Genomic DNA, 15,321 nt, shown 5'->3' on the forward strand with positions numbered 1-15,321 from the left:
CTCCAAACTGCCGTGACAACTCTCCTTTCCAACTACCCCAAGGGAAAGTCCCCCTTCTTCCCCATCCAGCCCCCGCTTTCGGAAAAATCTAGGCTGACGAGGATAGGATTTATATTTGCAGGTGCTGTGGGCAGGGAGGGGAAAATACTGAATTCTGTGCTGCAGGGCCCTGGGTGCAGATGGAGTCTCCCGGGGGGAGAAAAGTGGGGGGCAGAGTCCAAGCTCCAAATGGGTGACCTGAGCCCCTAGTCGGGCCTGAGTTGATTTCGAGGGCGTGGGAAGGGGGCTCAAGGCGTGTGCGTGTGTGTGTGTGTGTGTGTGTGTGTGACAGCTATCTTCAGCCTAAGGGTTTCTCCAGGGAAGAGGGGACCCCCTGGGTTCCTGGCATCTGGGGGCAGCCGCCTTTCCGCACCTTTGCTGCGACCACCCAGTGCGGGAAAGAGGCATTGGCCTAAGAGCTGGGCCAGGCCGCTTTGGAGGCAGCCTTGGGACAGGTGGTCATGGAGGACGCGAGGCTTGTCAAATTCCTGCCCTTGCGTTCCTGTCACCTATGTGGGGACTCCCCATCCCGCTTGCGACCGCGCCCTCGGCCTCACCCTGGGACCCCATGTGTTCCTGGGGTGTTCCTCGCCTAGTTTCAGCTGAGCCCTCACCCCACCCCCAACGCTGCCCAGTGGCCATCCTCCCCGTCCTAGAGGGCATGGGGGTGGGCAGGCGGAGAGGGGGGTTTTCACCTTCCTTCAGTCTGCCTGCGGGGAAGTACTCGGGGCCTCCTCTAAGCAGGGCTCCACAGCAGCCTTTGGGCCTATGAAGACGAGTGAGAAGCGTAGCTCAGTTCTGGAAGTGGCCATACAGCTCAGAAAGCACATCCACAGCCTCTTTCTCTTTGTCCCAACACCCCGGAGAGGACCCAGAAGGGGAATCTGTTGTTCGCAAAGGAGAAAAATGAAAGCTATAGGTTCGGTTGACGTGGTGGAATACACGTCATTTCTTAGGCACAAGACACAGCTCTACATGGCTCTGGCACTCAGGTCAATCCCCAGATCTACCCTCTGTCCGAAGGGGCTCCGTCCTGACGGGGGGGGGGGGGGGGGGGGGGGGGGGGTAATGGCAAACAGGTCCCACCAGGCTGTGATCTGGCAGGAGGCCAGGCCCTCCGAACTAGGGTTGGAGCCTGGCGCCCCCTGGTGGCACAATGCAGCCTCTGCCGCCTCGCCACCCTCGTTTTGCAAAGTGGGCCCAGGGCCAGGGCTTGCCCAAACAGACGCACCTCCCAATTTGCTTTTGGGATGTAAACGGTGTCCGGTGAAGCATTATTGTTCTTCTTGTTACCAGAAATCAGAATTGAGAAAAACAAGGGGCGCCTGGGTGGCTCGGTCACTTAAGCGTCAGACTCTTGGTTTCAGCTCGGGTCATGATCCCAGGGTGGTTGGTGAATTCCAGCCCCGCTTGGGGCTCCGCGCTGCCAGTGTGGAGCCTACTTGGGATTCTCTCTCTCTGCCCCTCCCCCACTAGCTCGCGAGCGCGCTCTCTCTCCCTCTCGGAATAAATAAAAACTTAAAAATAAACAAAAGAATTGAGAGAAACAAGGCAGAACACTGACATTTACTGAGACTTGCTTTTTTATCCTGTCTTGCGGAAAAGCAAAACTCAGAGAGGCGGAAAAAGGACTCTTGCCCAGGCTCACACCAAGCCAACAGCAGAGCCAGGATGTGGTCGTCCCTGTAGCCCAGCCAGTTACTGCTCCTGGGCCTGAGCTGGGGAGGGGGCTGGGGTTGAGGAAGGGGCGCTTAGTAGGGCAGACCCAGCGGCTCCTGGGGGGTGCAGGTGAGGCGGCACTGCTGGGATCGTGGGGTGGGGATTCTAAGCCAGAACTTGAGTCTTACGCAGCTGTGTGGTCTCGGGCAGGTGTCTTCACCTCTGTGAGCCTCACACTTCTTGGCCAAAAGGTGGGCAATTATAACGATACTTTGACAGCCCCGCTTAGGAAAAAGGAGTCCAGATTTTGGAGTCAGGCGTCGTGTTAAACTCTGGATTTGCCAAGGACGAGTTACGTGGCCTGAGGCTAGTTACTTAGTATCTCTGAGTTGGTTTCTGAGTCCGTGCGAGGAGTTGTCGCAAGGACTCGGTGAGTTGATGGGGCTTGGAGCACGCTGGAAAATTCAAGGCTTTGCTGGTGATGCTGGTTTCATCAGTGCCTTGGAAAGGAGCTCTGGGAAATGGGTCTGACACCCGATCCCCCCACGCCAGTTCCCCTGACCCCAGTCATATCGGTTCTCAGGTTCACCCTACACACCAGCGGGGAGAAGGTTCCGCCCTGCCTGGGTCCCCACTCCTTCCCACACTGTCTACTTACCTCAGGCAACTGCCCTGTTCCCCCTTTGTTCTCCTCACGACCTGGAAAGGAAGTCCAGACTCGGTCCTGGAGTCTCCTACCCAGAGCCTCAATCTTAGGCCCCGAGGGATTTCATCTAAGAATCCCAGTTAATCCCCAGGAGGCCTGAGGGGCTGTCCCAAGGCCTACGACCAGAGCCTTTCAGTCATCCTGAGGTCCTAGAACCCACGTCCTCCTGGAACCAAGCCTGTGATGGTGCCTGGGCGGGAGCCCACGGGAGACTTACTGTGGTTCACTTTTACCTGTTATGCGGCTGGCCTGGCACCCAACACTGCCCTGGCCCCCTCCCGGCCCTGGCCCCAGGGCTGGCGTTGTGGGTACCAGGGAGATGGTGGGAGGAGGGGTGAGGGCAGGGGAGTGAGAGAGGCTGACAGGAGGCGGGGACTCTGGGGGGCTGAGGACTATAAAAGGGTACGGCTGAGGGGCCCGGGCACCCTTTGGCTTGAGGCAGGCGTGCGCGCGCACTCAGGACTCAGGGTAAGCGGTCTCAGCCGGGGTGGGGGCCAGCCTCTGCAGACTCCTTGGGCCTCGGGCCTGGGATGGGGGAAGGACTTGATGACTTGCAGAGCAGGGGTGGGTGTCGGGGGTTCTGAGGTCCTGCTTGGAGTGGACTCTACACCTGGACGAATCTGCCACCCTGGAAGAGCAGTCTGCTGACCAGAAGACAGAAAACGTGTGCGGGGAGTGGGTGGTGGCCACGCACACAAATGTGCGTGACCATGACCTCGGGGGGGGGGGGTCTGACCGTGCAACCGTGCCTATCAGCTGAGGGTGACACGGGTGACAGCGTCCTCTCCAGGACCTGTACCTGGATGTCAACCCTGACGGCGGAGGGGGGCGGCAGACCCACGGGCTGGGGATTTCTGTCCTTGGGTTCCCAAGTTCATTCTGTGTGCTCCCACTCGGTCGGTGAGCTGGAGCACCCCTACATCCCACCCCGCGTCTGCCTCCTCAGAGCCACAAGGTTCTGGATGTCGTGAGCCCTGGCTCCCCTGCCCCATGTCCCCCACCTTCTCTGCCACACTTTCGACGGTGCCGAGGGCCTGGCTGAGCTCCGGCTGCTGGGCAGGTCGTGACCTGGCTGTCCGTGCTCCCCCAGGGCAGGGTCTAGCAGGTGGGGTGGTGGGGGTCGAATAGCCCTTCACTCTGCCCCTTTGTCCCCAGGCTTGGACAAATGAGTGATGGGTCAAGGGGTCGGGCAGGTGGACTCAGCTCTGCCTCTATCCTCCTGCTCCTCGTTCCTCAGATGCCTGTCGCCCGCCGCTGCCTCTCCCTGCTGCTCCTGTCCGCCTGTGTGGCTCTGTTGCTGCAGCCACCGCTGGGTGCCCGGGGAGCGCCGCTGGAGCCGGTGTACCCGGGAGACAATGCCACGCCGGAGCAGATGGCCCAGTATGCGGCCGAGCTCCGCAGATACATCAACATGCTGACCAGGCCCAGGTGTGTGTGCGAGAGAGGGAGAGAAATCCCTGTCCCCGCGGCCCTGGCCCACGAGCCCAGCCATGCTCTTGGGAAAGCAGAGCATGTCTACTGACCAGGCCTGGAGCCCTGGGCCCTGGGTGGGATGGTGCCCAAGGGTGGGCATGAGGCGGGTAGGCTGGCCCCTGGGCACAGGTCTTCCCGCCCCCTGCCTCTCCACCTGCCCCCTCACCAGGTATGGGAAAAGAGACAGAGGAGAAACGCTGGACATCTTGGAGTGGGGCTCTCCCCACGCAGCTGCCCCCAGGTAGGTTTGCTTCCCTGCTGTGTGTGCCCAGGTCCCCGGGGGCTGTAATGGGGGTGGGGGGAGGGGAGAACACAGGCCCAGAGTTGGCCTGACGTCTCTCGAGGGCGCAAGGACTGTCCACCCCCACTGCCATGTCCTGCCCTCTCCTCACAGGGAGCTCAGCCCGATGGACGTGTAATGCCACCGCCTGCTTCCTCTGGCTCCAAGGGCAGTGCCGGCCCAGCTCTCCCCTCTGCGCCCTTGGCAATGGCCAAAGCTTGCTCCCCGCTGCTCCTCCGCAGACTAAATAAAGCAAATCAAAGTCACAGCCTCTCTGTGTGTCTCTGTGGACCCCTAGGAGGGCCGGGGGGGGGGGGGGGGGGGAGGAGCAGGCCGGCCAAATGCTCAGGAGAGAAAGGGGGAGGGGAGGGAGGCGAAGAAGGGAAAGGAAGGTATTGCCAATGATCCAGAAGGTCTGTGGGGTCTTCAGAGCCCTTCAGCTCCTCCTCCCCACTTCACAGAGGGGCAGGCCCAGGGGAGGCAGGGACTCCTTCAAGGCCATTCAGCAAGTCAGTGAGGCTTGAATTTTCCCATTTCAGCACTTTAGACTTTCCTGGTCAACAGTCTGATGACAGCCCTGCCCCTAAACGTATCCTCTCCTCCACCAATTCTTTCCTACACCCAGGCAATAGGTGAAGTACTCATTTATACTAAAGTGTCCTTGACACGGGGCGGGGGGGGGGGGGGGGGGGCGGGGTGGGCAGGGGCAACGGCCCAGCCCTGAGGAATGACTGGTGCTAAGTCATGACTGGTGCTGTATCAGCGGCATTAAGAGCCACCCTTCCCTGGACAGGTCAGAGACGTGTCACTGTGCATGTTCAGTAGGAACACGGCTCATCAGGGGGCGCGGGGCCCAGCAGAAGCATGGCCGGTGGAGGGGGACTGTGACAGGGAAGGATCTGGAGATGGGGTCATGTGCAGACTGTTGGGAAAAGGAGCTTACCGTGTGCCAGGCGCATTCAACAACGCTGTGAGGGAGATACTGTTAGCCTCACTCTACGGAGGACGAAACCGAGGCTCAGAGAGGTGCAGCCGCTTATCCAAGGTCCTGCGCAGACAACAAGCTAGTAATACAGGGCTACGGCATTGGCTATAGAATCAGATGAACTTGAGTCTGATTCCAGGATCTGCCACTTTCTGTGTGCTTTGGGGCAGGGCTATAACCTCTCTGAGCCTCAGATTCCTCATCTGTAGAGTGGGAAGGATGACAGGGTTGTCGTGAGCATGATGTGAACACATATAAAACACTTAGCATGGTCCTCGACCAGGTAAATGCTTAGTAAATGGGAGCCTTTGAGGGGCAGACTGGTTTGCAGCTCCTGGCCAACCAGCTGCATCCACGAAGCATGCTAGAAAGATGAGCAGAGAGGAAACACACGAAGCTACACTTTCTGGAAGAGGGTGACGGTGAACTCCGCGTGGCTCCTGGATGGGGCTCTGGAGGGCAGGCTTTCCGTGATGAGAAGGAAGCGTCTTGGACGGACCAGAAACTTAAAGAGAACTTGTCCTGAGAAGTAGTGAAATCCTGGTGTAGGAGCTGCTCACGCAGCTGCAGGAGGGGAGGCCGCAGGGGGAGTCGGCCTTCTGGGAGGAGGCTGGGTTAGCCGAGAGTTCCAGCCACCCCCAGGAGTCCGGTCTTCGGCTTCCACACTCTGGTTCCATGAGGCTGAGGACCCAGATTCTGCCCCAGGGAGGCCTGCACTGAGGATAAGTCTCGAGTCTCGGTGGGCCCCAGTGGCCTTCTCCAGCCCTTGCCCTTCTTGGACACCTTGAGTAGGTGGGATGGGATAGTGTGTGTGTGTGTGTGTGTGTGTGTGTGTGTGTGTGTGTGGCAGCTATGAGGCAAAGGCATGGCTGAAGGTGATTCTCAAACCCAAGTGGGTGGATGGGAGGGGGCTGGTTTCAGCAGAACAAAGTCTGAGTTTGGATGACGGAGGCCGAAGCCCCAGAATTTTCTCTGGCAGCTAAGGGGATAGGCTCTGAACAGGGAGAGAGGTAGACACTTCCCTGGGACGGGAATTAGGATCCTGCTCAGGACACACTTGTGTGTGAGAATTGGCTCAGGAGAGATGCGTCTGCTGCTGACAGCCCCTGCCCCTGCCCAGGCCTTCTGATGGCCACCAGCCCCCAGAGGAGAGTGGCACCCTGGCACCCAGCTTCTCAGGGACAGGCCCAGGCTGGGCTCCTGCCTCTTCCCCTGCTCTGCTCATCGCCAGAGGGGCTGAGGCAGACCTGCAAGGAAAGGCAGGACACATTCTTTACCCTGAGGGGCAGGCAAAGGCACTGCGGCTTGTTCCTGTGCCAACACGGACATCTGGGCTAGCATCAAAGCTTCTGTGTGTGTGTGTGTGTGGGAGGGGGGGTCATGGCTGAAGCCCCTCCTTTGAGGTTGCTGGGACCGGCTCCTCTCACCTCTGCTCGCCCTCTAGTTAGAGCCCCCCCCTAATGGTGCATGTGTGTAAGGTGAGGGCAGGTGGCTGGGCTGCAGGGAGAAGGCGGGGAAGAACCGCAGGGGAGTCTTTTTCACTCGCAGTAGGCGCTCCAGGGTCCCCTCTCCCCCTTGAAGGACAGGTCCCCTTCAGCCTATGGCCCCCAGAAGTCACCCCCCAGAAGTCACCAAAGCCGTAGAAAGATTTCTCTTTATTGTTCTCACTGGGGGTGGGGGAGGTGGGCAGGTAGGAGTTAAGGCTCCTCGCGGAATATAAAGCGGGTCGGCGGGAGAGGAGACTTGAGCCAGGCATCTAGAGGTCAAGGCCCGGCCTGGAGAAGGAAGTCCCTGCGGCCCCGGTATCCCCACCCCCACCCCAGGGGCTTCCTCTCCTTCCAGCCCAACCTGCCCCCAGTTCTGCAGCTCCCTATCGATCGATCGATCGATCGGTGCCAGCCTGCCCAGGCTCTCCTACCTGGGGCCCTGGGAGGAGGTCAGTGGTTATGGTTTCCCGGTGTTCTGTTGGGGAGGTTTCCTAGCATTCTCTGGTAGCGGTTTCACGGTGTTTGCTGGTGGACTTTTTGTGGTGTTCGCGGCATTCTTGGGGTTTTTAACGTTTTTAGATTTCTTGGGGTCCTTAGACTTCACGCTGGGGAACACACGTCTTTGCACAGATCACGGGGCGGCCAGGAGCGGTGGGTGGGGGTGCGGGTGGCGTCCGTTTCCTCCCCCACCCCCACCCCCTCCGTCCTCCCTCCCGCTCTCTCCCCCCCCGCCCACCTGCTGTTGAAGAGCTTCTCCAGGTACTTGTTGAAGTGGGCGAAGTTGGAGAGCCAATCTGCCGCCCTGGGCCCGGGGGGCTGCGGCAGCCGCATTTCCTAGCCCAGGGCGCCCCGGGGCCGCAGCAGCAGCAGCGGCACCAGGCACACCAGGACCAGTGCGCACGCGCAGCGCAGAGACGGCGTCTGGAGGGGGGGGGGGGGGGCCAGACAGAGCCGCGGGGGAGGGGCGTCTCACGTGACGCCCACGCCGGGGGGGGGGGGGCGTGGCCGGGTGCGCGAGCCCCGCGCCGGCGCTCACGCTCAGTGGCGCGTCTGCCTGTGGGACGCACACAGGCGCGCGAGGCCGTCAGGGACATCCCGGTGCCTGGGTGTCCCGACCGAGAGGGGCGCAGCTGGACCCGCAGTGATGCGCCTGCGCGCGCAAAGCACCGGGGAAACGCGGCTGGCGGGGATGAACCGGGACGCGCGCCCTCGGATGGACCGGGAGGATTGCGTGGAGCCAGCGGTCAGCTCCCCCCCCTCCAATCTCTCTCTCTCTCTCTCTCTCTCTCTCTCTCTCTCTCTCTCTCTCTCTCTCTCTCTCTCTCTCTCTCGCCTCCTTGCTGTTCCTCAAAAATGCCAGACAGGCCGTTCTCTGCCCTGGAAGACTTCCTCCAGGGGTCCGCAGGGCCAACTTCCTCCCCGCCTCGGGCATCAGCTCAAAATCAACCTCCTAAATGGGTCCTACCCCTGTTTACAATTGCAGCCCATCCCTTCATCTGGTTCTACTTTCCCCCTCCATTTCACCTTTAACCTTTATATTCTGTGCTTTTAAAAATTGTCTTCATCTCTCCCAAGAGGCACGCCCCGCCCCCGGCCAGTGGAAGCACCATCACCCCTGGGCCTTTTGCCTGGCCTTTTGCCTGTTTTGCTCACGGATGTAGCACAAGCACCTAGAACAGTGCCTGACGCTTCGCAGGTGCTCAATAAAACATGTTACGTGAATGCCTAATGTGGCCACATCCTGGAAAGCCCGCCCGGGGATCCCCACGTATGCCCCCAGCTGTGCACGGAGAACTTTGTGCTGGCGACCCACGCGCACGTCTGGTGACTCACAGACTGTGATGCCCATTCACTTAATACACACCCTCCAGGGCCTCTGGGACCCTCAGCCCTCTCTTGACCAGGCACGTCCCTCATCCTCCCTGCCCAAAGCAGGGGCAGGAGACCCTGGCAGCTGTTCTGGCCATCAGATTGGCAGAAGGGGCTGCCCTGGCCTCACTCCTTCATGCCCTTAGTGCCTGGGGAAGGGCCCTTGGTGCCAGCCTCCGTCCCCAAGCTCCTGGAGAGCACAGCTGACAGGGGTCCCGACTTGGCCATCAGACATTACCATGGTTCTGGGCAGGCACAGAGCGGCACAACAGAAGGGCATCTGTCCAGGATCCCCCGGGGCTCTTTATATCCATGCCCCCTTCCCGCTAAGGTCCCCCCACCCCAGCTCGGCCTCCTCCCGCCCCTGTGTCTTAACCTGGGAGTTGGGAACAGGGAGAAAGCGGGGGTGGAAGCACATGGACTGCCAGCTGTCCCGACCCCGGGGCACAGTTCCTGCCAGGGGCCCAGAGGTGTGGGCGGCGGAGGCTGGAGGCACCGGGGAGGAGGGTCACGTTTTGCTTCGAGTCTAAAGATTCTAGGGAGGGACAGTCTCTGGGGTTGAGAAGGGGCTGAGCTTTGCCCAGGGACTGTTCTTGGGGTTGGGAGGGGGCTGTGCTGAGAGACCAGGTGCGCTTCCCCCCCCACCCCCCCTCAGCCGGGGCCTCAGCAGCCCTACTCCTGGCTTCAGGGCTGCTGGCAGGGGCATGGGTGAAGTTAAGGTTTCTGCCTTTAGGATTGCAAGCCCTACTGCTCATCCTGGAGATTTTCACGGCCTGTGTAGCCACCTTGGAGACCCTGATGGGAGACCTGCAGAACTTTCTAAAGTGTGGTGGGCCTTGGCTGCCTCAGTGATGAACTCAGGCCTTGAGCTGCCTCAGGTCACAGAGCTTTGGCCGTGCGGCCTGTCAGGGCCCCTCTACCTGCCCAATGGTGCTGCTTTTCTGTGGCGGGGTTGTAAAAAGCGGACTGAAGCTTTTTCATGCCAGTCCCTGTCTCCCTGCCCCCCCACCCCCCAGAAGGGACACAGTAGGAAGAGCAGGGGCTTCTGGGTAGGAATCCTCACTTTACTACTTCCTGGCTGTGTGACCCTGATTAAGGGGCATTATCTCCCCTGAGCCTCCGCATCCTCACCTGTGAAATGGAGCTGACCACACCTATAGCCTTGGAGTTGTTGTGAGCAGTTGAGTAGGATGATGTAGCTGAAGCCTTGGGCAGCTTCTGGCACACAATGATGTGAGCCCCTCCACTCAGGGATGCACCCTCTGCCCCCATCCTCACTTCTCCCTTGGGGGAAGGGATGAGAAACTCAATGTCAATGTCACCGAAGTTTCTGCGATGGTTCAGCAGCCAAGTGAGACGCGACTGCGTTCCCACAGAGCCAAGACTCTCAAGAAAAAGAAATGAGGTTCCTATGATAAAATTCCATAGTGCAGATTGGGAGGAGAGATGTAGATATCAGTGTAGATATCAAATGTAGATATCAGATGTAGATATCAAATCCCAACAAATGGACCATATATATATTAAAGTTAGTTTATTTTGAGAGAGAGAGAGAGAGAGAGATAGCATGCCCTTGCTCAAGCGAGGGCAGAGCAGAGAGAGACTCCCAAGTAGTGGCTCGAACTCACAAACTGTGAGATCATGACCTGAGCCAAAATCAAGAGTTGGATGCTTAACTGGCTGGCCACCTGGGTGCCCACAAACAGGCTATCTTTTATTTCATCTAGGCACAAGCCCACTGTTGATGACCCCGTGCCTGAAAGAGCTCAAATGATGTGCCCCTCGTACAGCCTTGGCTTTGAGGACCCAAACTGCCCTTACAAACCCCAGGGCTTTCACTCTCAGTCCCTCACTCTTCTCCACTCACTCACTCATTCCAGGAACTGTCACGTGCTGAGGGATGGTGTTCCTCTACCCTCCTTCCTGGCAGAAGAAGAGAAAATGCTTGATGGGGTGAGCAGGCTGGGGAAGGAGGCAGAAAGCACTGAATATTATTATCACAATCACAAAATATTATCACAGTCCTCATAGCCCTGCCGAGTATCTTATCTATTTATTTACTAATAACTGATAATCACTGCAGTTGCTCAGGCATCATCAACTGCTTTTGCGTTTGAGGAAACAGACTCAGAGAAATTATGAGACTACCCAAGGCTAGTGGGGCTGAGACGCAAGCTCAGGACTGTCTCAGATCTGGAGAAGCGGTCCCAGCTTCTTGGGAAGCCACCCTGTCTCTGTCCCTCGGGATTCAGGCCATCTGCAGTTCGGAGTTCCCCTCGATCACTTCTCGGTCCCTTGGCCTGTCAGCTACTCCTGACTCTGGGTGGGGTTTCTCGCCATGCTCTGTGCCCCCTCCCCCCTTTCCATTCTCCCTCCATCTGCTTGGCTCTGTTTCTCCTAGAGGCCTTTTTGAGTAAACTCTTCCCTGTTCCTCCAGGTCTGGTGGTCAAGACACAGGCACTGGTATCAGAATGACCTGGGTTCCAAGCCTGGCATAATCGCTCGTTGGCTGTGTGTCCCTAGACAAGTCGCTTTGCTTCTCTGATCATGATGTCCTCAGCTACGGGGGAAACACCAGGGCTAGGTCATGGGGCTATTGGGAGACGAAGCTGAGAGAAGGATTCTCAGGCTTCTGGCCCCGAGTCTTCCTTGAATTTTGTGAGTTGTCCCAGGACCCTTCAGAGAACCCCCCTCTTTTGCTTCATCTGGTCTTAAATTGGATTTTTACTTGTTACTGAGCCAAACCAAAGCAAACTGAAAAAAAAAAAAAAACTTTGGCTAACAAGCCTTCCATTATTTCCTGGATTAAACCCAAACTTCTTAGCATGACGTTTGAGGTCGCTCACAATGTGACCACAGCCCACTTAAAAAAACACACAAAGCCTTCAAACACAATTTTATAGGAGTATAATTTAAACACAATAAAATTCGCCTATTTGAAGTGTACAGGCAGATGAGTTTTGACAAATGTGTAACCACCCCCACAGTCAAGACACAGAACATTTCCATCGCCTGAGCTGGTTCGCTCCTGCCCCTTTCCAGTTCATCTGGCCCCAAATGACTAGTGATTTGATCTCTATAGATTAGTTTTGCCTGTTTCCGACTTCGTATAAATGGCATCAAACAGTCTGTTCTTTTTGTCTGGCTTCTTCCACTCAGCATAATGTTTTTGACATTCTTTTGTATTGCCAGGCACATCGGCCATTTGTTCTTTTTTATTGCTGAGTAGAACTGTCCTGGATGAGGATGTACCGACCATCGGTTTATCATTCCCCTGTCCTGGAAGTTTGCTTTTCCACCCACTCTCTTTAGCCATATCACCTGCTCATGGGCAGGTTCTTCCCTCAAAGTACCTGTCTGACCCTCCGCCTGTTAAGACTCCAGTGGCCTCCTGAACAGCTCTGCACTTTCATACCCCAGCCCTTGCTTGTCCCTTCTATCTGGAATGAGCGTCTTCCACTCTTCTGCCTGGCACAGTCCCAGGTGGGACTCCGTTCTGGCCGTTCCTTTTCTGCGAAGCCTCCCCCGTCCCCTCCCTGCCCTACCCCGGGGTCCTTGGCTCCTCTGCAGAGAGGATATCCGGATATCGAGAGGCAGATATCCACTAACTAGCCTGGCAGTCCTCACCCGTCCGCACGCCAGGCCCATCGTCTGATGATGATCCCTTACCTATTCCCATCCTTGGCTGTACGTTGCAATGAACCAGAGGACTTTCCAACTACCACTATACGGTCCTGCCCCCAGGGTCCGAACCGTGTAATCGATCACCCACCTGATGGCAGGCACGGCTTTAGGTGCTGGAGTTACAGTAGTCAATAAGATATAGTCATTATCTTCAAAGAACCTCACAGTAGTGGGAGTAGGTACTTCTCGAATGGACTAGTTAATAGTTCAAGAACAATCTACCAATCCCTGTTGGGGACTTGGGGCCGGAAGCCTGAGGGTTTTGGGGGGCGCCTGGGTGGCTCAGTCGGTTAAGCATCTGACTTCCGCTCAGGTCATGATCTCACGGTTCGTGAGTTCGAGCCCCGCATCGGGCTCTGTGCTGACGGCTCAGAGCCTGGAGCCTGCTTCGGATTCTGTGTCTCCCTCTGTCTCTGCCCCTCCCCCGCTCATGCTCCGTCTCTCTCCTTAAAAAATAAATTAAAACATTTTTTAAAAATTAAAAAAAAAAAAAGAAAGAAGGTTATTAGCCCCTTTATGAGCAGAGTGGGAAATTGTCAGCTTGGATACATATTTTGATGGAGTGGGAAGGGAATTCAGGAAATGAATTCCAATTCCCAAACCTCCCATTTTATAGATGAGAAAAGCCAAGGCCAAGTAGCCAGGTTTTCTGCACTGGAGGAGGAAGGGGGTCTCTAAAAGCCAGAAGGTTCTTGCCTTAGGGCTTCACTGCTAGCCACTCTTGAGAACTGCTCAGCTGTTCTCAAGCCCAGGGTCGGATGCCAAGTTAATAAAAGATTTAGGACCCATTCGCAAAAGTATTTTAATCAAGCCTAGACAAATTCAAGATTACTTTAAGCTGTGATGGATAACAGCGAAGGATTAGCTAGAAAGACTACAAATTGTGTCTAGAAGTTAATTTCTTGTAATGCTGATAATTTTATGCACTGTCTTAAATTCAGTCGCATTTAAATGTTATGTAAGTGCAGCAGTTTCTGTGAGTTATCATATTTTTGTAGACTGGAGAACAATTTATAGAAAACTAAGCAAGTTTCTTTACTAACAAAACCTGCTAAAGCTTAGCTCTGCCACTTGCTTGCTGTGCGATCCTGGGCAGACAAGTCACTGAACTCGTCTAACCTTTCATTTCTTCATCTATGAAGAAATGAAAGCCAGAAATAGTACCTATGAAGTAAGGCCGAGGCCGCACGACCTGGGGCCAAATCGCCGCTCCATCACCTAGCAGTGGAATGCCTCTGGGCAAATGTCTTAGTCTCTGTGGCCCCCAGTGCCTTCGTCTGTAAAATGGGGTCATAGTAGTCCGCCTCTCGACGAGTTGTTATGAGGACCAAAGGCATGTATACGGGCAAAGGGACTGGAACTGTTGCGGGCTGAGGGTTCACAAACGGCCGCTGTGGTGCGGATCGTGGTTGGAGCACGGAGCGGCAGCCCACGAGTGCAGGATAAAGCTTTGAATTATGAGTAAGCTTTCTGAAAATTAAAAGGAGGCAAATCTCAGCAGTGGGGGTGAAGTGACTAGGCAAATGCCCCAGACACAGTGGAGAGGAAAGAGCTACCCCACTTCTCCTAATTCCATACTATCTCTCCTCCTCCCCCAGGAAGCGTGGAATAGGGCCCATCTGGCCATCTGGCCCAGGAAGTAGGAGGCTGGGGCACTTCGGTGCTGTCAGAGTTCAATTCTCACGGCAGGCACTAGAGACAGCTCGGGGCAAAGCAGGCTTTGCGTGTGAGCTGTGACCCTGAAGGTGGTGACCTCAGACAGGAGAGTGCACATCGTGGGCCCAGTGTGGCTAAACCCCGACGCGGAGGGCAGCAGAAGGTGGTGGTGGGGAGGCTTGGAGCTGAGCAGTTGGAGCCAAGCAGGGCTGGGGGCGAAGAGCCTTTGCTGTGTGTGTCAGGGGAGGGGCAGAAAACGGATCGGGGCCTGGGGCCTCCCTGCATTCCGGGGAAGGGGCCATGGCCAGGGCATGCCCTGAACAACATTGCCGTGGTTCACAAAGCGCTTTTATGTGGGTCACCCGCTCCAGTCTATACAGGGCCTGTGAGATGGATATTACCCAGCCCAGGCCAAACTGGTCTTGCCTGAAGTCTCCCAGCAAGCCGCCCTAATGATCTCCATGGCCCCCCGTCCCTTCTGTCTCTGCCCCAACCCCACTCTGCGAGTGCTCCCTCGGCCCAGGGTGTGGGTGCGTGCATGCACGCCCGCACACGCAGCCCTCTTCCAGGTCACCGATTCAAGCAGGGACACCCCTCTCTCCTTTCTTTCTGTCTCTAAACAACAACTCAAGTGCCTCACACAGCCCACAGGGCATACGTATATTCCCACTGTCTATAGCCTCCCTCCACTCTCTCCCCCTTTGGCCCCTCATCCCTGCCTGTCCGGGTCTACAGGAGCAGTCCAAGGCATAATCGGTTTACGAGGGTCTCCAGCAATGGATATTGGGTTTTGGGGCTACTGGGGTGGCTAGCAAGACTCCCTCCCACTCTTAAGGTCTGCATTGCCTTTTGCAAGCTCGTCCCCACTCTGGTGATGGGCTACTTATTCCTGGCCCTCTGATGTGGCATCCATAGCAAAGCCCTCGGCACCCTCGTGGGGGAAATGGAGGAAGAAGAGGAAAAGAGAAGTGGGTGGCACAGACAGGGCTGGGCAAGATGCCACCAATGGTTGTGTGGGCAGCGGGAAGAGGACACACAATCCATACCAAATACCTGGGGATCCAGAAGCCCTGGGACGTCCCATGCCCTGGAGGACCTGAGGTCAGTTATGGGCACACCAGATATCCAGAGGCAGAGATTAAACATCCACTGCCCAGAGGGCACCTTGCTAGAGCCTCTTCGACCCAGACCCAAAGGGGAACATTTTCGGAGCACTTCCTGTGTGCCTTGCATTGTGGCAGCCACTTTACATCTGTCCTCTCCCAAGGCGGAGGCTGTTATGCCCATTGTACACATGAAAAAAACTGAGACCCAGAGAGGTAACTGGCCTGGGACACACACATCACCCACGTATATATATGCAGTGAGAGTTTCAAACTTGTTTGTTTGTTTGTTTATCTATTTATCTATTTATTTATTTTATTGAAAGATATAGCCAATAGGAAAGATTTCCAGAACAAGACTGGCAAGTTGCAGCGGTGGG

The 15,321-nt window shown here is 56.6% G+C and overlaps 1 protein-coding gene and 1 long non-coding RNA gene across 2 annotated transcripts; one reads left to right on the forward strand and one right to left on the reverse strand.

Annotated features, from left to right (window-relative positions):
• The first annotated feature begins 2,817 nt into the window (after positions 1 to 2,817).
• On the forward strand, positions 2,818 to 4,423 carry PPY (pancreatic polypeptide). The gene is made up of 4 exons (XM_019434923.2): positions 2,818 to 2,872; positions 3,642 to 3,832; positions 4,047 to 4,118; positions 4,272 to 4,423. The coding sequence occupies exons 2-4, from the start codon at positions 3,642 to 3,644 to the stop codon at positions 4,294 to 4,296; spliced, it is 288 nt and encodes a 95-aa protein (XP_019290468.1). The 5' UTR covers positions 2,818 to 2,872; the 3' UTR covers positions 4,297 to 4,423.
• A 2,355-nt stretch (positions 4,424 to 6,778) lies between these two features.
• On the reverse strand, positions 6,779 to 7,436 carry LOC109258157 (uncharacterized). Its single transcript, XR_002076212.2, has 2 exons — positions 7,366 to 7,436; positions 6,779 to 7,234 (listed from the first exon to the last, which is right to left on the reverse strand). It is a non-coding gene; the product is annotated as an uncharacterized LOC109258157 (long non-coding RNA).
• Positions 7,437 to 15,321: the final 7,885 nt, after the last annotated feature.

The sequence above is a fragment of the Panthera pardus genome, unplaced genomic scaffold (genome assembly GCF_024362965.1).
Source record: "Panthera pardus isolate Hobbes unplaced genomic scaffold, ASM2436296v1 HiC_scaffold_3, whole genome shotgun sequence".
Classification (NCBI taxonomy): Eukaryota; Metazoa; Chordata; class Mammalia; order Carnivora; family Felidae; genus Panthera; species Panthera pardus.